The 25,264-nt window shown below is 42.3% G+C and overlaps 1 protein-coding gene and 2 long non-coding RNA genes across 4 annotated transcripts; all 3 read left to right on the forward strand.

Moving 5' to 3' along the window:
- The first annotated feature begins 4,818 nt into the window (after positions 1–4,818).
- LOC147653330 (uncharacterized) lies at positions 4,819–10,256 on the forward strand. Its single transcript, XR_015287386.1, has 5 exons — positions 4,819–5,250; positions 6,060–6,186; positions 7,671–7,796; positions 8,352–8,530; positions 9,198–10,256. It is a non-coding gene; the product is annotated as an uncharacterized LOC147653330 (long non-coding RNA).
- Positions 10,257–17,389: 7,133 nt separating this feature from the next.
- On the forward strand, positions 17,390–22,484 carry LOC147653331 (extracellular matrix organizing protein FRAS1-like). Of its 2 annotated transcripts, none has more exons than XM_086890967.1 (4): positions 17,390–18,329; positions 19,155–19,263; positions 20,655–20,869; positions 21,847–22,484. In XM_086890967.1, exons 2-4 carry the CDS (start codon positions 19,257–19,259, stop codon positions 22,081–22,083), a joined length of 459 nt encoding a protein of 152 aa, XP_086747093.1. In that variant the 5' UTR covers positions 17,390–18,329; positions 19,155–19,256; the 3' UTR covers positions 22,084–22,484. The 2 variants fall into 2 exon arrangements, with proteins under 2 accessions (XP_086747093.1, XP_086747092.1); XM_086890966.1 differs by having other exon boundaries at positions 17,877–18,279; positions 21,847–22,179.
- Positions 22,485–23,064: 580 nt separating this feature from the next.
- Positions 23,065–25,049, forward strand: LOC147653332 (uncharacterized). Its single transcript, XR_015287390.1, has 2 exons — positions 23,065–23,186; positions 23,274–25,049. It is a non-coding gene; the product is annotated as an uncharacterized LOC147653332 (long non-coding RNA).
- The last annotated feature ends 215 nt before the right edge of the window (positions 25,050–25,264 follow it).

The following is a 25,264-nucleotide window of genomic DNA, read 5'->3' on the forward strand; positions in this document are numbered from 1 at the left end:
CTTTAATATCTGTTATGCATTGTATCTGTGTGTACAAATATAAAAGATCAATATTATAGAAATAGATATTAAAAACAGTTAAAACAAGGGTTTAATTGTTTTTTATTTGGTTAGAGGCTTAGAGGCAGGGCTTTTAAATGATTAATATAGAAATGAAAATATACACATCTATAATAAATAAATAAATATAGGGAGATATATCTATGTATAAATTGAAATAAAAACCAAAAAACCCCCAAGTAATCTAAAACTAGACAAGTAGATTAATATTCAATATGAAAAATATATGGATAGACGTTCATATATTTTTATATTGATTATGCATTTTATCTATGTGTAAAAATATAGATTAATATGATAGAAATAAATATTAATTACATTTAAGTGAAGGGGTATTTTGTTTTTTATTTGGTTAGAGGCAGGGCTTGCTAAGTTTCGATGGGGGGTGGGTTTTGGGGCGTTCCTCGGAGAAGAGTTTTTGGAAGGGGGTTGCACATGTGGTTTCTTGCCTCGCTTCTCTGCACGTGCAGGGGCGCCCCCCCGCCCGCCCCGGGCTGAGCTGTGCGGCAGTGCTGCCGCCGTGTGGGCACAGAGCGGTACTGCAGCTGTGCGCCGAGGCGGGCGGGGCCGGGCCGAGCGGGGGCCGAGCAGGGCCGAGCCGATCCGAAGCGGAGGGGGCCGAACCGAGCCGCAGCAGGCCGGAAAAAGCCGAGCCGAAGTGGGACGGAAAGAGCCGAACCGAAGTGGGCCGGAAAGAGCCGAACCGAGCCGAGCCGAGCTGCGTCGGGCCCCCCCCCCACCTCCGGAGCCGGCCGGGAGGACCCCGGCAGAGGTGTTGACTGGTTAATATTCAATATGAAAAATATACGGATAGATGGTAATGTATTTTAATATCTGTTGTGCATTATATCTCTGTGTGTATAAATAAAGAAAATCAATATTATAGAAATAGATATTATAAATCTTTCAATCAAGGGAATTACTGGTTTTTATTTGGTTACAGGCATGGCCTTTAAATGAATAATATAGAAATGAAAATATACACATCTATAATAAAGAAAGAGATATAGGGAGATATATATATAGAGATAGAGCCATAAAAAAGAAGTAAATACAGATAATCTAAATCTAGAAAAGTCGATTAATATTCAGTATGAAAACTAAGGATAGATGCTAATATAATATATTTTAATATCTGTTATGTATGATATCTATGTGTATAGATAAAGAAGATCAACATGATAGAAATAAATATTACAAATATTTAAATGTAGGGGCTTTTTGTTTTTTATTTGTATAGAGGCATGGCATTTAAATGAATAATATAGAAATGAAAATATACACATCTATAATAAAGAAATGTATATAGGGTGATAGATATGGAGATATATAGATAGGGAGATATATAGATAGGGAGATAGATAGATAGATAGGGAGATAGATAGATAGATAGATAGATAGATAGATAGATAGATAGATAGATAGAGCCATAAAAGAAGAATTAAATACCAGTAATCCAAATCTGGACAAGTAAATTAATGATCAGTATGAAAACTATATAGATAGATTGTAATGTACATTAATATCTGTTATGCATTGTATCTGTGTGTATAAATATAGAAGATCAATATTTTAGAAAAATATATTAATTTTTTTAAACAAGGGGCTTTTCTTTTTTTATTTAATTAAAGGCATGGCATTTAAATGAATAATATAGAAATGAAAATATACACATCTATAAGAAAGAAATATATGTAGTGAGATAGATAGATAGATAGATAGATAGATAGATAGAAAGAGAGATAGAGAGATACAGCCATAAAAAAGAAATAAACACAAATTATCTATATCTAGACAAGCTGGTTAATATTCAATATGAAAAATATACGGATAGATGGTAATGTATTTTAATATCTGTTGTGCATTATATCTCTGTGTGTATAAATAAAGAAAATCAATATTATAGAAAGAGATATTATAAATCCTTCAATCAAGGGAATTACTGGTTTTTATTTGGTAACAGGCATGGCATTTAAGTGAATAATATAGAAATGAAAATATACATATCTATAATAAAGAAATAGATATAGGGAGATATATATATATAGAGATAGAGACATAAAAAAAAAGTAAATACAGATAATCTAAATCTAGAAAAGTCGATTAATATTCAGTATGAAAACTATATGGATAGATGCTAATATAATATATTTTAATATCAATTATGTCTGATATCTATGTGTATAGATAAAGAAGATCAATGTGATAGAAATAAATATTACAAATATTTAAATGTAGGGGCTTTTTGTTTTTTATTTGTATAGAGGCATGGCATTTAAATGAATAATATAGAAATCAAAATATACACATCTATAATAAAGAAATGTATATAGGGTGATAGATATGGAGATATATAGATAGGGAGATATATAGATAGATAGGTAGGTAGGTAGATAGATAGATAGATAGATAGATAGATAGGTAGATAGATAGATAGATAGATAGATAGATAGACAGAGAGATAGATAGATAGATAGAGAGAGCGAGCCATAAAAGAAGAAATAAATACCAGTAATACAAATCTGGACAAGTAAATTAATGATCAGTATGAAAATTATATAGATAGATTGTAATGTACTTTAATATCTGTTATGCATTGTATCTGTGTGTATAAATATAGAAGATCAATATTTTAGAAAAATATATTGATTTTTTTAAACAAGGGGCTTTTCTTTTTTTATTTAATTAAAGGCATGGCATTTAAATGAATAATATAGAAATGAAAATATACACATCTATAAGAAAGAAATATATGTAGTGAGAGAGATAGATAGATAGATAGATAGATAGATAGATAGATAGATAGATAGAGAGAAAGAGAGAGAGAAAGAGAGAGAGAGAGATAAAGAGATACAGCCATAAAAAAGAAATAAACACCAATTATCTATATCTAGACAAGCTGGTTAATATTCAATATGAAAAATATACGGATAGATGGTAATGTATTTTAATATCTGTTGTGCATTATATCTCTGTGTGTATAAATAAAGAAAATCAATATTATAGAAATAGGTATTTTAAATCTTTCAATCAAGGGAATTACTGGTTTTTATTTGGTTACAGGCATGGCATTTAAGTGAATAATATAGAAATGAAAATATACACATCTATAATAAAGAAATAGATATAGGGAGATATAGAGACAGGGAGAGAGAGAGCCATAAAAAATAAATAAGTACAGATAATCTAAATCTAGAAAAGTCGATTAATATTCAGTATGAAAACTATATGGATAGATGCTAATATAATATATTTTAATATTAGTTATGTCTGATTTCTATGTGTATAGATAAAGAAGATCAATATGATAGAAATAAATATTACAAATATTTAAATGTAGGGGGTTTTTGTTTTTTATTTGGATAGAGGCATGGCATTTAAATGAATAATATAGAAATGAAAATATACACATCTATAATAAAGAAATAAATATAGGGAGATAGATAGGTAGATAGATAGATAGATAGATAGATAGATAGATAGATAGATAGAGCCATAAAAAAGAAATAAATACCAGTAATCCAAAGCTGGACAAGTTAATTAATGATCAGTATGAAAGCTATACAGATAGATATACAGATAGGTAATGTACTTTAATATCTGTTATGCATTATATCTGTTCGTACAAATATAGAAAATCAGTATAATAGAAATAGATATTAAAAACATTTAAAACAAGGGTTTAATTGTTTTTTGATTTGGTTAGAGGCTTAGAGGCAGGGCTTTTAAATGATTAATATAGAAATGAAAATATACAGGTCTATAATAAAGGAATAAATATAGGGAGATATATCTATATGTAATTTTAAATAAAAACCAAAAAAAACCAAGTAATCTAAAACTAGACAAGTAGATTAATATTCAATTTGAAAAATATATGGATAGACGTTCATATATTTTTATATTGATAATGCATTATATCTATGTGTATAAATATAGCTCAATTTGATAGAAATAAATATTAATTACATTTAAGTGAAGGGGTATTTTGTTTTTTATTTGGTTAGAGGCAGGGCTTGCTAAGTTTCGATGGGGGGTGGGTTTTGGGGCGTTCCTCGGAGAAGAGTTTTTGGAAGGGGGTTGCACACGTGGTTTCTTGCCTCGCTTCTCTGCACGTGCAGGGGCGCCCCCCGCCCGCCCCGGGCTGAGCTGTGCGGCAGTGCTGCCGCCGTGTGGGCACAGAGCGGTACTGCAGCTGTGCGCCGAGGCGGGCGGGGCCGGGCCGAGCGGGGGCCGAGCAGGGCCGAGCCGATCCGAAGCGGAGGGGGCCGAACCGAGCCGAAGTGGGACGGAAAGAGCCGAGCCGAAGCAGGACGGAAAGAGCCGAGCCGAGCCGAGCAGCGTCGGGCCCCCCCCCACTCCGGAGCCGGCCGGGAGGACCCCGGCAGAGGCGTTGACTCCAATGCCTGCCGCCGCAGGTGCGGCCGCCGCCCAGCTACGGAGCCGCTGCGCCCCGCCGCCATCGTCCTCGCCCCGGGAAAGGCGGCGGACAATCGGGCGGAGTGCTCGGAGTCGGTCGGCGTCGGCAGGTTTTTCGTTCAGGCAAGTAAGTTAGACAGACGCGTTGAGAGCAGCGGGGGCCTTAATCTTGCCTCAACAAAGATGGCCGCACAGCCGGAAGTGGCTTCAGCCACAAGAAAGATGGCGGCGAGGGAGGGCGGAAGTGACGTCACGCCACGCACAAGATGGCTGCCCGATCGAGGCTGCCTTGACCTCCCAAGGATGGCGGCCAAAAAGGCGGGAAAATGGAAGGACCCCGGGCGGTGGGTGCGTGCGATTTACTGCCTGACAAACACCCCGGCGCCGACGCCGCTCCGGCGCAATTTTCCGCGGCTTTTCCGGCCGTGCGGACACGGGCTGTGCGCTCGGCGGCGCCGGGGCCGGGCGCCAGCAGGTCGGGCGCCGACAGGCAGCGGTGAAGACGCCTCTCTCTGCCGGGGTCCTTGCCGCGGCCGCGTTCTGGGGCTTCTGGCACTCGCGACGACCCGTACCTCGCCGCCGCTGCTCTCGCTCCGTTCTCTCCCCCTCGGCCCCCCCCCGGGCAATGGCGGAAACCCCAATGGCATCGGGACCCAACGGTCGCTCCCCGGCCCCGGGACCGAAGCAGCCCGAGGAGGCGGCTGCTCTGTGTGTCGGAACGGTGAGAGCGGGGGCCGGGGCTGGGGCAGCTTATCAACCGAGTATATATTTGTAAGTATAAAGATGATCAAAATAGATATTAAAAAATATTGAAGAAAAAGGGGCTGCTTGGTTTTTATTTAGTTAGAGGCAGGGCTTTTAGATAAATAGGAAAAATACAAATAAATAAAATATTGAAAGAATGAATATATAAAGAAAAATATATACAAATCTATATATCTATAAATATATAGAGAAAAAAATATATATATATATGTAGGCGTAAAAATAAGTAATAGAAATATATACATATATGTTGATTTATAATCTATAATATGATTTCTGTACGTATAGATGGCAATATGATATCTTTTAGGATATGTTATGTGTTTTGTATATCAAGAAGGTATATAAATATGATAAAAAATATATATTAAAATATTTTTAAATACCGTTTAAGATAAAGGGACTGTTTGGTTTTTATTAGGTTAGCTTCGGGGCTTTTAAATAAATACAACAAAAATAAAAACATAGAAATGTATATTAAGTATATAAAGATATAGACGTATGTGCAACCAGAAAAGTAAAGAAATAGAAGTAATGCCAATATATACAAACAGATTTATATTTAATAGATATGTTATATATATTGATTTTATATATGTATTATATACATAATGAATATATATCATTAAAATGTATGGAATATATTTAATATATAATAACATACGTATACACGTTAAAATAATATATTTTGATACTTTATATATTGCTTGTCATATATAAATGAATATAGTATATAAATTTAAACATGTGTGGTGGAAATAGATGTTAATTTGTATTTTTTTTTTATTTTCATTGTTTTGGTATGTTTCTGGGAGGCAATCCTCCCCTTGCAGCTGCTGACAGCACGGAAAAGCTGTGTGCTTCGTGGTGTCTATTGCCCAGCTGGCAACGATTCCCTTGTGTTTGGTGCATTAAGTCACACCCAGCTGTGTGGGATGGCAGGTGAGCACATTGCCCGACCCTTTTAGCTTTTCTGGCTCAGGCACAACTTCCTTTCCTTTTGGATATGGAAAACAGGGAAGAGAGGGTAGTGTGACATTAGCACTAATTTCTAGCAGATTTTTAACTGCCCCTGATGCTCGTTCATCTTTGCAGTGTGGGTTTTCATGCTGACAAATCCTCTGCTTTGCCTTCTGCTCACAGTCAGCTGGGCCCTTTATTGAACAGATTTATCTGCTACAAGGCTACGCAGAAGGATGGAAAGGAGGAACACAGGGGGGAAAAAAAATAGATTCAAGGCATAGAGAAGGTAGCTGGTTTATTTGTATGACATGTAGCTTTTTTAGGATGTTTTGTTCTTTATATGGCGTTAATTTCAAAGAGAAGCCTGTGAACTTTGTGTTCCCCTTTTGGGGCTGGTTCTGGGGTAAGGGGGAAACACGAGGCCTAAGCACCTCTGGCTTATCTGTCCAAGGATCTGCCTCAGTTGTGGCTCCCATCCTTCTGAAGGACTCTTCAGCGCAGTGAGTTACCTTCTATAACTATTCATTGTTGTATTGTTGTTGTGAGACCTCATTGCTGGGTGAGAGGACCAGGGGAAATGAAAGGCTGTATGCCACTGTTACTTCATCACTGAATTCTTGCACTCTGTTAAAATCAAAACAAAAGGGATTTACACTGTCAGAAACACTTAACTGTAAGTTAAGGTAAAGGTCACAGTGCTAAAACCTAAGAGCAGATAGGGTTGAGCTCCTTTGTCTTCCCTCTCCGGCAGCTTTTGTGACTCCTGCCTCCAAGGTATCATCAGCTATCCCCTGGATCTTGCAGTGGAAGAGATGCTGAACCACCAGCTGTTCCATATTCTACACCATGTGTCTTTTTACCATGCTCCTCTGAGAAGCATCTCTCCCGTCTCTGTTTCTTTGCAGACCAGAAGGGATAAACTGGGATTCCTTTGTTCTTTTGCCTGTTAATAAAAAGGCCGCTTGTGGCTGTGTGCAGTGGCAACTGCATCACAGAATCTTAGAGGTGATTATTCACAGGTTAAGGAAATAATTCCTTTTTTTTGTCACTGCTGCACTGAATTTCATAGGCGTGTCTGTGGCTTGATGCCTAAGATATTTAAAGCAGGTTTTATTCTTACAGGGGTTTTGCACACTAAAGTGTCTGCCCAGGTTTTGTTTCCAAAAGTGAGGTATAGTGCTGGGTGTTTAATTTGGTATGTTACTTGTTCTGTTGTGTAAATAACTGCAGCTCCCTCCCTGTGCCTGTGTATTGCAGGGGCAAGCGAGCGCTGGTTATAAAGGTGGCGATAATTAGGAAGAAGCTGTTTAAGCTTGGATAAATGTTTAGAGATCATTGCTTAGGGTACTGCATAGATGTACCAGAAGGAACTGCACCCTGGAAGTGCTGTGTGTCTGAAACCGACTGCACCTGCTCTGTTTTAGCTCCTCTTTCTGACTCTGACTCTGCTCCTATTCCGACAGACCCGTCCGAGCCTGGCGTTCGCTACAGGCCTCCGCGTGGTGGGAGATGAGTCTAGGAGGAAATACCTTCAATCCACAGACGAGGCAGAAAGGACTCAGTACAAGGAGGACTGGACTCAGATGAAGGTAAAGTCCTTAACAGTCTATTTCTTCCCCATAACAAGTACTTCATTAGTGCATTCCTGGCCGTGTGCTGCAGGGCACGTTGGAAGTTACACGTGAGCGACGCTTCCGCTCGCGTCGAGGCGCACGCACGCGTTCCTCGTGCACCTTCTCCCTGCCTGACACGAGCTAACAGAGTCTGCCGAGGTGTGCCTGACCGGTTGTGAGGGCCAGATCTTTGTTGCCCTCATTTCAGTGAAGGAAACTGGAATTCCTTCTTGTATTCAGCACCACGTGTGGGTGTAAAGTTGAGCTGCCACGTGCCAGTTGAGAGCTGATTTGGTCAAGGAGAGGAATTCTTGCCTAGGAAGATTTGGCACTCCAGTTTCTCTTGCATGGCAGAGGCCACCCGAGATCGAAATGTTGCTACAAGTGTCCCGAGCTATTTCCAGTACGTACTTAAAAATGTCTGTCTGCAACTGGAGCGATTCTGTGCCTTATCCAGAGATGGTGCATTCTGGCTTTTCAGCGTGCACAGTGACGCTCCCGAGTTTTAAAGTGTCGATCTTTCTCTCGTAGGTTAAGATGGGCACAGCTCTAGGTGGCCCATAGCTTGGGGTTCATCTCAGAAGGAGGGACTTCATTTGGTCACAGAGAAGACGTGCCTTCCCTGCAAGGAGCAGCAAAGATAATGCACAGCCTCTCGGAGAGGCTTAAACTTGAGTAAATTTTTGTAGCCACTGATGCTGTTGAGGAAGGTACGTGGATTGCAGTCACCTGAGGATTGGTAACTTTTGACAGTGAGTGCAGCACTTGCCACTGGCTCCCCTCCCTGGCTGCCGTGCTGTGGGTTTTGGCAGCTGCATTGTAAAATTTGTTGGTAGATTTTGGAGTCGCTTCCCCTGTAAGCGTTCAGCCAGGGTTCCCTTTAACAAACACACTGTGTGGCAGCAGCGCGTTGCTCTTCATAAAATAGAGATAAATTTCTGTGCTTCCTTTTTTAAGCAACTGAACTGCTCAAGAAACTGCTGCCCGAGATGGTGAGGTTTGAAGCCTCTCTGGAGGAGCTGGAACTCTCTAAGGACGGGGGCTCGTGATTCACCCGTAGATTTGCGCACATGCAATGTAGCAAACCTGACTTTGATTTCAGCCAAAGCTTAATGTCACTGTCAGAAAACTGAGTATGATTTTTGGCCCATAGTTGTTTACGAATGGTGTAAGCCATTATATAATCAAGTATATCATTGAGATGTGTCTAGTAGATGTATTACGGTTATAGTGTGTGTGTGTGTGTGTGTGTGTGTGTGTGTGATGATTTCATTATCATACCATTTCACTGAACAGTCAAGTTCATTGGAGTGAAATCTGATTACTTGCATTTTAAAAACTTGCCCACCCCAACCCTTTTTGATTTTTTTTTCACAGGTATTTTATAGGCATATTTCAACATTTTCCTTCCTAATCCACGAGTAAAGGGAGATGTTGGGATTTGATCCAAAAGATCTTACAACCGATTTTGTGGTGAAACAGAGAAAAACCGTGAGCAGCCAACTCACTGGAAACCTGTATGTTAAACGCAGAGAAGCACAAAGTGTTTGATGCTGTTAGAGTTCAAAATAACAAGGAAAAATGGTGGGGAATTTACCTGCCTTGGAACAAAGTATGACCCCATCCCATACTCTCAGCTCCCGCTCCCCTTCCAGCGTGGCTGTGACCCGGGCTGGCCGTACCGCTCGGTGTCTCTGGACCTCACAGCATTTCTACGTGGCTGCTGCACCCGGGTCCCCAGCACGTCCTGCTCTGGCCGCCTTCCCCGAGCGGTCCCACGTGCACCAAGCGGGTGCTACAGACCACAGGGGCCTCTTGGCTGCAGAGCTGGGTGATGGGAGACAACAAAGCAATGCCCAGGATGCAGCTGTTCAAGCCAGCCTCGCCTCACGGAGCATTTCTTTCTCACCTGTCCATGGTTCTCTCTCTGTGTGTGTCTGTGCTCCTTTTTAAACTGCAGGGCTGGGAGGCCTGGCCATTCCACCGGGAGTGCTCACCCTGGGAGCACCAGTGTCTACCTTGGGAGGAAGCAAGCTGCCACCAGAATAAAAGCAGGGTGGAGCTGCTCCCACTCCAAGGCAAGAGCCTGCAAGGCCCATCCTTTGGGGACTCGTCTTTTGTGTGAAGGCAAATTGTCTAGCAGAGGAAGAGGTTGGTACCTGGTGGAGCAGGGCCAAGATTCCATTTTCCCCAGGCAGCTCCCTCCTCTGCCTGCTGTAGCGCTGGCCAGGGCTGGGAGAGGAGGGGGAGTGTGTTCAGCACTGCTGCTGGAACGGAGTGGCCCTCTCAGGAGGATCCCGGTTGCTTCAGGACCTTGCTTTTGCACTGGTTTGTGTCCACAAAGGAAAGGCATGCAGAAGGCAGCACCATCACCCCAGCCCTGTAGTCTGGACCTAGAAAGGCTTCCAATAAAGCCAGGTGCTGCTGTCCAGGGCAGTTGGAGTTGTTCTGTGCCTTCTTTGGGGGGGAAGAGCAAAGGCTGAGGGGGACGGGGTGGAGACTGGGGGGCTCCCGTGTCCCTTGGGGCACGCCGAGGTCCCCGCCAGAGGGAGGGACACGCTGCGCTGGAGGAGCAAGGTGAGCGGGGAATGGGGAGGGCTGGTGCTGGGTACCCTTGCCCAGAGGGGACCCCAAGCTGCCAGGAAATTCCCTGGGAGGGCTGGGTGCAGAATCCAAAAACCTGTGGAGTTGTTCTGGTTTTTACGGTAGGTATTGGCAAGGGACAGGAATTGACCTCTCCAAATCCCCTTGGAAAGGAACCCCCTCTCTGTGCACTCCGTCGTTAGGGTTTTGTTATGTCAGGAACGGCTTAGGGTTAAGAAAGTGGGTTTTGTCTTTCCACCTCTTACTTCCCTGTAAAATGGGAGTGTATAAAACACATGTGTGCATCCCTGAGGTATTAAAATGCACCGAGAGAAATTTCTGGGCCTAAGGTCCATAGAGACGAGCGCGTCCTGCGCTCGGGGTTGAGTAGGGATTTATATTTTTGTCATTCTGACCTGTTAGCTGAAAGAATTGGGAGAGTTTCCAAGAGAAAGAAATGCAAATTTCAAAAAGCAGAATGTTAGAAAGAGAAATATATAAATGTATACATGTAAAAAAAAATATAGGGAAGCTAGGTAGATCTATATATAGAGAGAGAGAGCCATAAAAAAGAAAGAAATACAAGTAATCCAAGTCTACACAAGTAGATTAATATTCAGTATGAAAACTATATGGATAGATGCTAATATAATATATTTTAATATCAGTTCTGTATGATATCTCTGTGTATAGATAAAGAAGATCAATATGATAGACATAAATATTACAAAAATTTAAATGTAGGGTCCTTTTGTAATTTATTTGGATAGAGGCATGGCATATAAATGAATAATACAGAAATGAAAATATACACATCTATAAGAAAGAAATAAATATAGGGAGATAGATAGATAGATAGATAGATAGAGAAAGAGAGAGAAAGATAGAGAGATATAGCCATAGAAAAGAAATAAACACAAATTTTCTATATCTAGACAAGGTGGTTAATATTCAATATGAAAAATATACGGATAGATGGTAATGTATTTTAATATCTGTTGTGCATTATATCTCTGTGTGTATAAATAAAGAAAATCAATATAGAAATAGATATTATAAATAGGTATAGGGAGATATATATATATAGAGAGAGAGAGCGCCATAAAAAAGAAGTAAATGCAGATAATCTAAATCTAGAAAAGTCGATTAATATTCAGTATGAAAACTATATGGATAGATGCTAATATATTTTAATATCAGTTACGTCTGATATCTATGTGTATAGATAAAGAAGATCAATACGATAGAAATAAATATTACAAATATTTAAATGTAGGGTCCTTTTGTTATTTTTTTGGATAGATGCATGGCATATAAATGAATAATATAGAAATCAAAATATACACATCTATAATAAAGAAATGTATATAGGGTGATAGATCGGGAGATAGATAGATAGGGAGATAGATAGATAGATAGATAGATAGATAGATAGATAGATAGACAGAGAGATAGATAGATAGATAGATAGATAGATAGAGCCATAAAAGAAGAAATAAATACCAGTAATCCAAATCTGGACAAGTAAATTAATGATCAGTATGAAAACTATATAGATAGGTGGTAATGTACTTTAATATCTGTTATGCATTATATCTGTGTGTATAAATATAGAAGATCAATATTATAGAAAAATATATTAATTTTTTTATACAAGGGGCTTTTCTTTTTTTATTTAATTAAAGGCATGGCATTTAAATGAATAATATAGAAATGAAAATATACACATCTATAAGAAAGAAATATATGTAGTGAGATAGATAGATAGATAGATAGATAGATAGATATAGATAGATAGATAGATAGATAGATAGATAGATAGATAGATAGAGCCATAAATGAAGAAATAAATACCAGTAATCCAAATCTGGACAAGTAAATTAATGATCAGTATGAAAACTATAGGGATAGATGGTAATGTACTTTAATATCTGTTATGCATTGTATCTGTGTGTACAAATATAGAAGATCAATATTATAGAAATAGATATTAAAAACAGTTAAAACAAGGGTTTAATTGTTTTTTATTTGGTTAGAGGCTTAGAGGAAGGGCTTTTAAATGATTAATATAGAAATGAAAATATACACATCTATAATAAATAAATAAATATAGGGAGATATATCTATGTATAAATTGAAATAAAAACCAAAAAACCCCCAAGTAATCTAAAACTAGACAAGTAGATTAATATTCAATATGAAAAATATATGGATAGACGTTCATATATTTTTATATTGATTATGCATTATATCTATGTGTAAAAATATAGATTAATATGATAGAAATAAATATTAATTACATTTAAATTGATGAGTTCGGTGGGAGAAATGCAGCACTCAATATGAATGATCAGCAAGTCTCGTTTATTGATAACTCTAACACCACTTATATAGCATCAATAATTAGGCTCATACATAGTGCAAAAAGCAAGCTCATTATTGGATACTTCATTTAAGGTCAACTCCACCTAATTCTACATTCCTGTGATCGCTCATCTATGCTGAATTCACATTCTTCTGATCACAGCGTCCTGCTCTCAGTTAACAGCTATCACCAAGGCCTTCCTGACTTTGCAACATCTCACACCAACTGTACTCTATTGTCTAATTCTTTCCCAGCTAACTGCTGCATGGGAATATGACCTTTGCTCTCTAGCCATTCCTCTATAATTCCCCTGTTTTCTTTTTGTACTAACAAAACTGTAGAAGTAGCCTTTTTTACCATGTTTTGCAAGCATTGCAGTATGCAAGGAATAAACAATAACACAATCACAATGATCAATATAACAACAATTGCCATTTGTGCCAAATTTTTTAACCATCCTGTGAGACCTAGGGATTGAAACCATTCCTCTAAAGGATTTGTTTCTATGGTTAATTTTTTCATATTGCTCTGTAGTTGTTGAAGACGAGCATAAATAGACATTGAATGATCAGAAAGATTCATGCAACACATCCCATCAAAATCCTCACAGCCATGGCCTTGTGCTAATAGCAAAAAATCAATAGCAGCTCTATTCTGCAATACAGCATGCCTAACACTGTTCATATCCGAAAGCAAATCAGACAAAACCTTTGATGTAATATTAAACTGTTTTCCTGTTTATTTAAACTTTAATATCTGTTATGCATTGTATCTGTTCGTACAAATATAGAAAATCAGTATAATAGAAATAGATATTAAAAACAGTTAAAACAAGGGTTTAATTGTTTTTTATTTGGTTAGAGGCTTAGAGGAAGGGCTTTTAAATGATTAATATAGAAATGAAAATATACACATCTATAATAAATAAATAAATATAGGGAGATATATCTATGTATAAATTGAAATAAAAACCAAAAAACCCCCAAGTAATCTAAAACTAGACAAGTAGATTAATATTCAATATGAAAAATATATGGATAGACGTTCATATATTTTTATATTGATTATGCATTATATCTATGTGTAAAAATATAGATTAATATGATAGAAATAAATATTAATTACATTTAAATGAAGGGGTATTTTGTTTTTTATTTGGTTAGAGGCAGGGCTTGCTAAGTTTCGATGGGGGGTGGGTTTTGGGGCGTTCCTCGGAGAAGAGTTTTTGGAAGGGGGTTGCACACGTGGTTTCTTGCCTCGCTTCTCTGCACGTGAGCTGTGCGGCAGTGCTGCCGCCGTGTGGGCACAGAGCGGTACTGCAGCTGTGCGCCGAGGCGGGCGGGGCCGGGCCGAGCGGGGGCCGAGCAGGGCCGAGCCGATCCGAAGCGGAGGGGGCCGAACCGAGCCGCAGCAGGCCGGAAAAAGCCGAGCCGAAGTGGGACGGAAAGAGCCGAACCGAAGTGGGCCGGAAAGAGCCGAACCGAGCCGAGCCGAGCTGCGTCGGGCCCCCCCCCCCCACCTCCGGAGCCGGCCGGGAGGACCCCGGCAGAGGCGTTGACTGGTTAATATTCAATATGAAAAATATACGGATAGATGGTAATGTATTTTAATATCTGTTGTGCATTATATCTCTGTGTGTATAAATAAAGAAAATCAATATTATAGAAATAGATATTATAAATCTTTCAATCAAGGGAATTACTGGTTTTTATTTGGTTACAGGCATGGCCTTTAAATGAATAATATAGAAATGAAAATATACACATCTATAATAAAGAAAGAGATATAGGGAGATATATATATAGAGATAGAGCCATAAAAAAGAAGTAAATACAGATAATCTAAATCTAGAAAAGTCGATTAATATTCAGTATGAAAACTATAAGGATAGATGCTAATATAATATATTTTAATATCTGTTATGTATGATATCTATGTGTATAGATAAAGAAGATCAACATGATAGAAATAAATATTACAAATATTTAAATGTAGGGGCTTTTTGTTTTTTATTTATATAGAGGCATGGCATTTAAATGAATAATATAGAAATCAAAAGATACACATCTATAATAAAGAAATGTATATAGGGTGATAGATATGGAGATATATAGATAGGGAGATATATAGATAGATAGGTAGGTAGGTAGATAGATAGATAGATAGATAGATAGATAGATAGAGCCATAAAAGAAGAAATAAATACCAGTAATCCAAATCTGGACAAGTAAATTAATGATCAGTATGAAAACTATATAGATAGATTGTAATGCACATTAATATCTGTTATGCATTGTATCTGTGTGTATAAATATAGAAGATCAATATTTTAGAAAAATATATTAATTTTTTTAAACAAGGGGCTTTTCTTTTTTTATTTAATTAAAGGCATGGCATTTAAATGAATAATATAGAAATGAAAATATACACATCTATAAGAAAGAAATATATGTAGTGAGATAGATAGATAGATAAATAGATAGATAGATAGATAGATAGATAGATAGATAGATAGATAGATAGAAAGAGAGATACAGCCATAAAAAAGAAATAAACACAAATTATCTATATCTAGACAAGCTGGTTAATATTCAATATGAAAAATATACGGATAGATGGTAATGTATTTTAATATCTGTTGTGCATTATATCTCTGTGTGTATAAATAAAGAAAATCAATATTATAGAAAGAGATATTATAAATCCTTCAATCAAGGGAATTACTGGTTTTTATTTGGTAACAGGCATGGCATTTAAGTGAATAATATAGAAATGAAAATATACATATCTATAATAAAGAAATAGATATAGGGAGATATATATATATATAGAGATAGAGCCATAAAAAAAAAGTAAATACAGATAATCTAAATCTAGAAAAGTCGATTAATATTCAGTATGAAAACTATATGGATAGATGCTAATATAATATATTTTAATATCAATTATGTCTGATATCTATGTGTATAGATAAAGAAGATCAATGTGATAGAAATAAATATTACAAATATTTAAATGTAGGGGCTTTTTGTTTTTTATTTGTATAGAGGCATGGCATTTAAATGAATAATATAGAAATCAAAATATACACATCTATAATAAAGAAATGTGTATAGGGTGATAGATATGGAGATATATAGATAGGTAGATAGATAGATAGATAGATAGGTAGATAGATAGATAGATAGATAGATAGATAGATAGACAGAGAGATAGATAGATAGATAGAGAGAGCGAGCCATAAAAGAAGAAATAAATACCAGTAATACAAATCTGTATTACAAGTAAATTAATGATCAGTATGAAAATTATATAGATAGATTGTAATGTACTTTAATATCTGTTATGCATTGTATCTGTGTGTATAAATATAGAAGATCAATATTTTAGAAAAATATATTAATTTTTTTAAACAAGGCGGTTTTCTTTTTTTATTTAATTAAAGGCATGGCATTTAAATGAATAATATAGAAATGAAAATATACACATCTATAATAAAGAAATAGATATAGGGAGATATAGAGACAGGGAGAGAGAGAGCCATAAAAAATAAATAAGTACAGATAATCTAAATCTAGAAAAGTCGATTAATATTCAGTATGAAAACTATATGGATAGATGCTAATATAATATATTTTAATATTAGTTATGTCTGATTTCTATGTGTATAGATAAAGAAGATCAATATGATAGAAATAAATATTACAAATATTTAAATGTAGGGGCTTTTTGTTTTTTATTTGGATAGAGGCATGGCATTTAAATGAATAATATAGAAATGAAAATATACACATCTATAATAAAGAAATAAATATAGGGAGATAGATAGATAGATAGATAGATAGATAGATAGATAGATAGAGCCATAAAAAAGAAATAAATACCAGTAATCCAAAGCTGGACAAGTTAATTAATGATCAGTATGAAAGCTATACAGATAGATATACAGATAGGTAATGTACTTTAATATCTGTTATGCATTATATCTGTTCGTACAAATATAGAAAATCAGTATAATAGAAATAGATATTAAAAACATTTAAAACAAGGGTTTAATTGTTTTTTGATTTGGTTAGAGGCTTAGAGGCAGGGCTTTTAAATGATTAATATAGAAATGAAAATATACAGGTCTATAATAAAGGAATAAATATAGGGAGATATATCTATATGTAATTTTAAATAAAAACCAAAAAAAACCAAGTAATCTAAAACTAGACAAGTAGATTAATATTCAATTTGAAAAATATATGGATAGACGTTCATATATTTTTATATTGATAATGCATTATATCTATGTGTATAAATATAGCTCAATTTGATAGAAATAAATATTAATTACATTTAAGTGAAGGGGTATTTTGTTTTTTATTTGGTTAGAGGCAGGGCTTGCTAAGTTTCGATGGGGGGTGGGTTTTGGGGCGTTCCTCGGAGAAGAGTTTTTGGAAGGGGGTTGCACACGTGGTTTCTTGCCTCGCTTCTCTGCACGTGCAGGGGCGCCCCCCCGCCCGCCCCGGGCTGAGCTGTGCGGCAGTGCTGCCGCCGTGTGGGCACAGAGCGGTACTGCAGCTGTGCGCCGAGGCGGGCGGGGCCGGGCCGAGCGGGGGCCGAGCAGGGCCGAGCCGATCCGAAGCGGAGGGGGCCGAACCGAGCCGAAGTGGGACGGAAAGAGCCGAGCCGAAGCAGGACGGAAAGAGCCGAGCCGAGCCGAGCAGCGTCGGGCCCCCCCCCACTCCGGAGCCGGCCGGGAGGACCCCGGCAGAGGCGTTGACTCCAATGCCTGCCGCCGCAGGTGCGGCCGCCGCCCAGCTACGGAGCCGCTGCGCCCCGCCGCCATCGTCCTCGCCCCGGGAAAGGCGGCGGACAATCGGGCGGAGTGCTCGGAGTCGGTCGGCGTCGGCAGGTTTTTCGTTCAGGCAAGTAAGTTAGACAGACGCGTTGAGAGCAGCGGGGGCCTTAATCTTGCCTCAACAAAGATGGCCGCACAGCCGGAAGTGGCTTCAGCCACAAGAAAGATGGCGGCGAGGAAGGGCGGAAGTGACGTCACGCCACGCACAAGATGGCTGCCCGATCGAGGCTGCCTTGACCTCCCAAGGATGGCGGCCAAAAAGGCGGGAAAATGGAAGGACCCCGGGCGGTGGGTGCGTGCGATTTACTGCCTGACAAACACCCCGGCGCCGACGCCGCTCCGGCGCAATTTTCCGCGGCTTTTCCGGCCGTGCGGACACGGGCTGTGCGCTCGGCGGCGCCGGGGCCGGGCGCCAGCAGGTCGGGCGCCGACAGGCAGCGGTGAAGACGCCTCTCTCTGCCGGGGTCCTTGCCGCGGCCGCGTTCTGGGGCTTCTGGCACTCGCGACGACCCGTACCTCGCCGCCGCTGCTCTCGCTCCGTTCTCTCCCCCTCGGCCCCCCCCCGTGAAATGGCGGAAACCCCAATGGCATCGGGACCCAACGGTCGCTCCCCGGCCCCGGGACCGAAGCAGCCCGAGGAGGCGGCTGCTCTGTGTGTCGGAACGGTGAGAGCGGGGGCCGGGGCTGGGGCAGCTTATCAACCGAGTATATATTTGTAAGTATAAAGATGATCAAAATAGATATTAAAAAATATTGAAGAAAAAGGGGCTGCTTGGTTTTTATTTAGTTAGAGGCAGGGCTTTTAGATAAATAGGAAAAATACAAATAAATAAAATATTGAAAGAATGAATATATAAAGAAAAATATATACAAATCTATATATCTATAAATATATAGAGAAAAAAATATATATATATGTAGGCGTAAAAATAAGTAATAGAAATATATACATATATGTTGATTTATAATCTATAATATGATTTCTGTACGTATAGATGGCAATATGATATCTTTTAGGATATGTTATGTGTTTTGTATATCAAGAAGGTATATAAATATGATAAAAAATATATATTAAAATATTTTTAAATACCGTTTAAGATAAAGGGACTGTTTGGTTTTTATTAGGTTAGCTTCGGGGCTTTTAAATAAATACAACAAAAATAAAAACATAGAAATGTATATTAAGTATATAAAGATATAGACGTATGTGCAACCAGAAAAGTAAAGAAATAGAAGTAATGCCAATATATACAAACAGATTTATATTTAATAGATATGTTATATATATTGATTTTATATATGTATTATATACATAATGAATATATATCATTAAAATGTATGGAATATATTTAATATATAATAACATACGTATACACGTTAAAATAATATATTTTGATACTTTATATATTGCTTGTCATATATAAATGAATATAGTATATAAATTTAAACATGTGTGGTGGAAATAGATGTTAATTTGTATTTTTTTTTTATTTTCATTGTTTTGGTATGTTTCTGGGAGGCAATCCTCCCCTTGCAGCTGCTGACAGCACGGAAAAGCTGTGTGCTTCGTGGTGTCTATTGCCCAGCTGGCAACGATTCCCTTGTGTTTGGTGCATTAAGTCACACCCAGCTGTGTGGGATGGCAGGTGAGCACATTGCCCGACCCTTTTAGCTTTTCTGGCTCAGGCACAACTTCCTTTCCTTTTGGATATGGAAAACAGGGAAGAGAGGGTAGTGTGACATTAGCACTAATTTCTAGCAGATTTTTAACTGCCCCTGATGCTCGTTCATCTTTGCAGTGTGGGTTTTCATGCTGACAAATCCTCTGCTTTGCCTTCTGCTCACAGTCAGCTGGGCCCTTTATTGAACAGATTTATCTGCTACAAGGCTACGCAGAAGGATGGAAAGGAGGAACACAGGGGGGAAAAGAAATAGATTCAAGGCATAGAGAAGGTAGCTGGTTTATTTGTATGACATGTAGCTTTTTTAGGATGTTTTGTTCTTTATATGGCGTTAATTTCAAAGAGAAGCCTGTGAACTTTGTGTTCCCCTTTTGGGGCTGGTTCTGGGGTAAGGGGGAAACACGAGGCCTAAGCACCTCTGGCTTATCTGTCCAAGGATCTGCCTCAGTTGTGGCTCCCATCCTTCTGAAGGACTCTTCAGCGCAGTGAGTTACCTTCTATAACTATTCATTGTTGTATTGTTGTTGTGAGACCTCATTGCTGGGTGAGAGGACCAGGGGAAATGAAAGGCTGTATGCCACTGTTGCTTCATCACTGAATTCTTGCACTCTGTTAAAATCAAAACAAAAGGGATTTACACTGTCAGAAACACTTAACTGTAAGTTAAGGTAAAGGTCACAGTGCTAAAACCTAAGAGCAGATAGGGTTGAGCTCCTTTGTCTTCCCTCTCCGGCAGCTTTTGTGACTCCTGCCTCCAAGGTATCATCAGCTATCCCCTGGATCTTGCAGTGGAAGAGATGCTGAACCACCAGCTGTTCCATATTCTACACCATGTGTCTTTTTACCATGCTCCTCTGAGAAGCATCTCTCCCGTCTCTGTTTCTTTGCAGACCAGAAGGGATAAACTGGGATTCCTTTGTTCTTTTGCCTGTTAATAAAAAGGCCGCTTGTGGCTGTGTGCAGTGGCAACTGCATCACAGAATCTTAGAGGTGATTATTCACAGGTTAAGGAAATAATTCCTTTTTTTGTCACTGCTGCACTGAATTTCATAGGCGTGTCTGTGGCTTGATGCCTAAGATATTTAAAGCAGGTTTTATTCTTACAGGGGTTTTGCACACTAAAGTGTCTGCCCAGGTTTTGTTTCCAAAAGTGAGGTATAGTGCTGGGTGTTTAATTTGGTATGTTACTTGTTCTGTTGTGTAAATAACTGCAGCTCCCTCCCTGTGCCTGTGTATTGCAGGGGCAGGCGAGCGCTGGTTATAAAGGTGGTGATAATTAGGAAACAAGGCCTCCATTCTTGGTCTCGGGCTGTTTCAAATGGGGAGGGATCAGTGTCCTGACTTCTCTCCCTCAGAGGCAGGGTTCCTAGACGAGGTGACCCAGGACAGCTTCGTGCTGGGCCCGGGCTACGACCGCCCCTACCAGCTGGAGCCCGCGGTGAGGGAGCCCAAGAGCATCCAGCTGTACCAGCACCTCAACCTCAAGAGCTGCATCTGGACCTTCGACGCTTATTACGACATGACCGAGTTAACTGATGTCTGTGGGGGCTCTGTCACCGCTGACTTCCAGGTGAGAGGCCCATCCAGAGCTCTCCAGGTATCCCAGATCTCTCTCAGTTCTCAGGCACAGCTCTGCCGTGTGTGGAGCTGCTGCTCTGCCCTGCACAGGTGGAGCGTGGCTTTCCCCCCACCCTCACCTGGAAGAAAACAGTGCTGTGTGCATTTATTTCATTTATTTTCCATTTCATTCATTTTCCATTTATTTTATTCTCTAAATCTTCAGAGTGCCTGGAAAATACTGTTTTTTTTAATGTAGGGCCGTACTGGAAATACAAAACGTTCTCAGCTGGGCTCCCTTTTATAAGTTTGACTGTGTTCTCGGCCAATAGAAATGAGCAGAGGCGGCTCAGGCCATGCTCCACAACATGGGATATTTTGGCTCATTCCCTAATTAAGAGACCAGAAGCCAAAAATGTTCCTCTAGAAACGAGTGGCTTTCCCTGTTTGGGGTGTCTCACTGTCCTCTCCTGGCTGCGTTATCCACGTGCAGCCCACTCCATCTCCCCCAGGCTCTCCCATTAAATTGCTTGGACCAGCATCATCTCTCTTAATTCCTGCCAGCCTGGAACTAGTTCCTGAAGTTTCCTTTTATAGCTCCAATTGTTTGCACAAACCCAGAGGAGCCGCCTGGCCGGAGAAACTGCCCAGTGGAGCATGTGGAGCCTGGCCCCAGCCAGGCTGGAACATCTCCTCGAATTCTCCAGGGCCTGCAAAGTACAGCTGCACTCTGCAGATAATAAATGGAGAGCTCTGGGAGGCCTGAGCAAGCAGAATTGCTCATTTTTAATTCACAGCCTTGGAAATCAGGGGGGTTTTGAGGTGAAATTGTGCCCAGAGTTCCTTTGTCCCATGGTCCCAGGGAGCCTTAGCACTGCCCCCGCATTACAACGCCGGTTTGTCTGAGGTACCTGCACGTAAAAAACGTCCAGAGTCACCTCTGACTTCACTGCAAGGCGCATAACCCCCTTTCTGGGGTTTTATTGCCAGGTAAGGGACTCTGCTCAGTCCTTCCTGACAGTCCACGTCCCTCTCTACGTGTCCTACATCTGTGTGACGGCACCGAGGGGCTGGGCTTCCCCGGAGCACCGCAGCGAGATGGAGTTCTCCTCCTTCTACGACACCGTTCTCTGGAGGACAGGTGAGCCTGAGGTGCTCCAAGGGCTATGGAAGAAGTGGTTCCTTCATGTTTTCCCCTTAGCTCCTGCACTGCCCCCAGAGTCCTGAGGGAGCGGGGAACTCGGAATATTGCCTTCCTCTGTGCTTGCGGGGGGCTTAGGCAGCCGGTGGCTGACGGAGGGAGCGTGCAGCTGGCTCACTGGAGGCTGATCCCAGCTGAACCCTGCCTTGTGGAGGTGTCCCAAGCGCTTCTGGGGCTGGCAGAGCCCAGCAGAGGAGAGCGAGGGTGCTGTGTGGGCTCCCAGTGGCGCTTGCTGTCCTTGCAGGGATCCAGACGGACAGCGCGCTCTCGGCCTGCCTGCAGATAATCCCCATCTACATCCGCGAGGACGGCCGGCCGGTCATCGAGTTCAAGACGCAGGCCAAGTTCAGAGGTGAGGGCAGCGATCCTGGCAGGGACACAGAGCAGGGTCACACAGAGCTCTGCTCTGACGGCACAGGCAGCGGAACGAGTCCCCGTCCCCGCCGGGAGCCCCTCTGCCCCTGCGAGGTGGGGCCTCTCCGCGCTCTGCCTCCCGTCACCTCCTTGTCCTCCCCCAGGGCTGTTTGTCATGGAGCACCACAGCCTGCCAGGTGTCAGGTCCTCTTTGGTAACTCCAGAGCACCTGGGAGGCATCGAATTTGCCCTGCAGCTGCTGTGGAGCGCTCAGACTTTTGATTCTCCCTACCAGCTCTGGAGAGCAACCAGCTCCTACAACAGGTGAGGGCTGGGGGTGCAGTCCCCTCCAGCAGCTTCCCCCACAGCACCACGTTCTCCCTGGCACCCCTCCAGCAGCCACGCCAGCAATAGCACGGAATGCTCAGGAGCTTGGTCAGAGCTGGAGCACCGTTGTACTGCGAGAAAAATCAGCTCAGCCTCTTGGAAAGGAATGTTTCCAGCAGTGCGGCCTGTGGATAGACTGATCCCAGAGTCACACTTGTCCCTCGGGGACTGCTGGATGACATTGCTGGGGCAAGGGAGAGGTGCTGCCCTGGGTGAAGGGCTTTGAGCTGTGCTTGGTGGCTGCAGGGTCTTCTGTCTGTTCCCAGGAAGGATTACTCTGGAGGATACACCATCTTCCTGATGCCCTGCACGGTGCAGCCCACGCCGCCGTGGGCAGAGCCTGGAGCCAAGCCCCTGCCCTGCCCTGCCCGGCTCACGCTCCCGAGCGGTAAGAGGGCAGGAGGGCAGGCTCGGCCCCTTTGGGGTGCACACCCGTCCAAACCTCATCTCCCCTTTGTTTCCTTCCTTGTCCCAGTTGCAGGTTTTTGATCCCGATCGCCTTCCGGCAGACAAACCGCCCACTTCCAGTTGTTTACTCCCTGAACACAGAGTTTCAGCTCTGTAACAACGAGAAGGTTTTTCTAATGGACCCCACCAAATCGGAAATGTCTCTGGCAGAAATGGATTACAAGGGGGCTTTATCCAAGGGTAGGATTTACCTCTCCTCTTCTGCCTGTGCCCAGCATTTCTGCTTTCACAGCTTCCATTCCCTGGAGAGGAAAGGGCAGAACCCACGTGTAGCTTTGCCTCTTCTACAGCAGTAATTGACATCTTACAGCCCTGTGAAAGAACAGCGTGCTCTGGCACCGCGTTTTGTCACTCCCACACACCGAGCCCTTCCCAAACAACCCCAACCCTTCTGAACACGGACACTTGGCTCTGGCAGCGTTTTCCTGCTTGGGAAATTTCACCTGCCCCTCTTTGTCCCGACCTCCCCCCGGGCAGATCCTGTACCGGCGCGTGCTCTGGCCCCCCGAACAAAACCTCAACGCCGCTTACAAGCTGCAGCTGGAGAAGGTCTACCTGTGCACAGGCAGGGCTGGCCACGTGCCCCTCTTCGACCCCACGGGCACCGTCTACAACCAGGGGCCCCAGTACGGCTGCATCCAGCCCCACAAGTACCTGAAGCACCGATTCCTCCTCCTGGTGAGTGCTCTGCTCCTGCTTCTTCCCGTTTGGGATTTGCTCTGGCAACCGGCAGGCGGTGGCTGCAAAGGGATGAGGAAGGGAGCCCGTGGGGGATGTTTTGTGCTGCTGCTGCTGCTGCTGCTGCCAGCTGTGAACACCAGATCAGTTTTCCCCCACCCTTTGAGTGTGTTCCTCAATCGGTGCCCACGTGTACGTGTGGAGATGGGGCATTCGGACTAGATCCCTGACACAGGTGTTTGGTGGGGCTCTGGCTTCCAGCCTCCCTTGGGAAAGCAGACAGCATCCCTCACCACACTTCTCTGACTTTCCAGCACCGAAACCAGACAGAAGTGACGGGTAAGTATTTCCACGCTGTGCCTTTTGACTCTGCCCACTTTGCTTCCCAGCTGTCCGAGTTCCACTCGGTGAGCAGCATGCCCGGAGTTGATGGATTTACTCTCAAGGTGGATGCTCTCTACCAGGTATGGAGTACCCAGTGCTTTTGGTAGCCCAAAATGGACTCCTCTGTCCAGGACCTCCCGAACACTTGGTGAATTGTAGACTCTGGGCCTTCACACTTCACCTCTGATACAAGAAATGAAGATGAGGATGTTAGTCCCGTAATTTCATTTTTTTTTTCCCCTGAGGCACTCATGAGAAAGCTCTTTAAAAACACTTTATTCGTGTTCCTGAAGGAATTAATGCCATTGCAAAGGCAGGACACCTCGCTGGGTGGTGCGTGCTCCCGAGGAGCTCCCCTTGAACAGCGAGGTGGAGCTGCCCCGGGGCGCCCCGAAGGCGGCGGGCGGCCGCTGCTGCACCGTCAGGAACCTTCATCCACCGAGGGACAGCGGCGGCCTCTGCCAGGGCCAGGGCCAGGGAAGTGAAGCAGGTGCACTTGCAAGTCATACGGGTATTTTTTTAGTCTGGTGAGGAGGGGCAGCTGTCAATTCCCCCTGCTCCCGTCTTAGCGACTGCACCGCCGCCCTTCCTCCGTGCTGCTCCAGCTCTCCCGGGCTTAACTGGGCAGGGTGGCGAAGGCATCTGCCACCCCCGTGAGCCAGCCGAGGAGCAGCCGGGTTCCTCGTTGGCCTCCGGAAGAGAGTAAAGCTAAAATACAAAACCCGCTGTGATCGGGGTGTCCCTTCTTGCGCCGCCCCGCCGGTCTCCCTCATTCCCCTGGGGCGCGGCGGGCCGGAGCCCCACGGAGCTGCTGCGCCGGGGAAGGGAAGGAGGGAGACGCGGGCGCCCAGCTCGGCTCGGGCCCCGCCGCGGCCTCGGGGCCGGCGGAGCGGGGGGCCCGGGCCGGGAGCGCTCCGGGGCTGCGGGACCGGCCGG

The sequence above is a fragment of the Cyanistes caeruleus genome, chromosome 5 (assembly GCF_971803275.1).
Source record: "Cyanistes caeruleus chromosome 5, bCyaCae1.hap1.1, whole genome shotgun sequence".
In the NCBI taxonomy this organism is placed as follows: Eukaryota; Metazoa; Chordata; class Aves; order Passeriformes; family Paridae; genus Cyanistes; species Cyanistes caeruleus.

Coding starts and splice junctions, on each gene's coding strand:
- LOC147653331 (XM_086890966.1), top strand. CDS start 18,184: ATGGCGGAAACCCCAATGGCATCGGGACCCAACGGTCGCTCCCCGGCC. Junction 18,280..19,154: donor CTGCTCTGTGTGTCGGAACG/GTGAGAGCGGGG, acceptor CTCCCCTTGCAG/CTGCTGACAGCACGGAAAAG. Junction 19,264..20,654: donor CCAGCTGTGTGGGATGGCAG/GTGAGCACATTG, acceptor TCTCTCCCTCAG/AGGCAGGGTTCCTAGACGAG.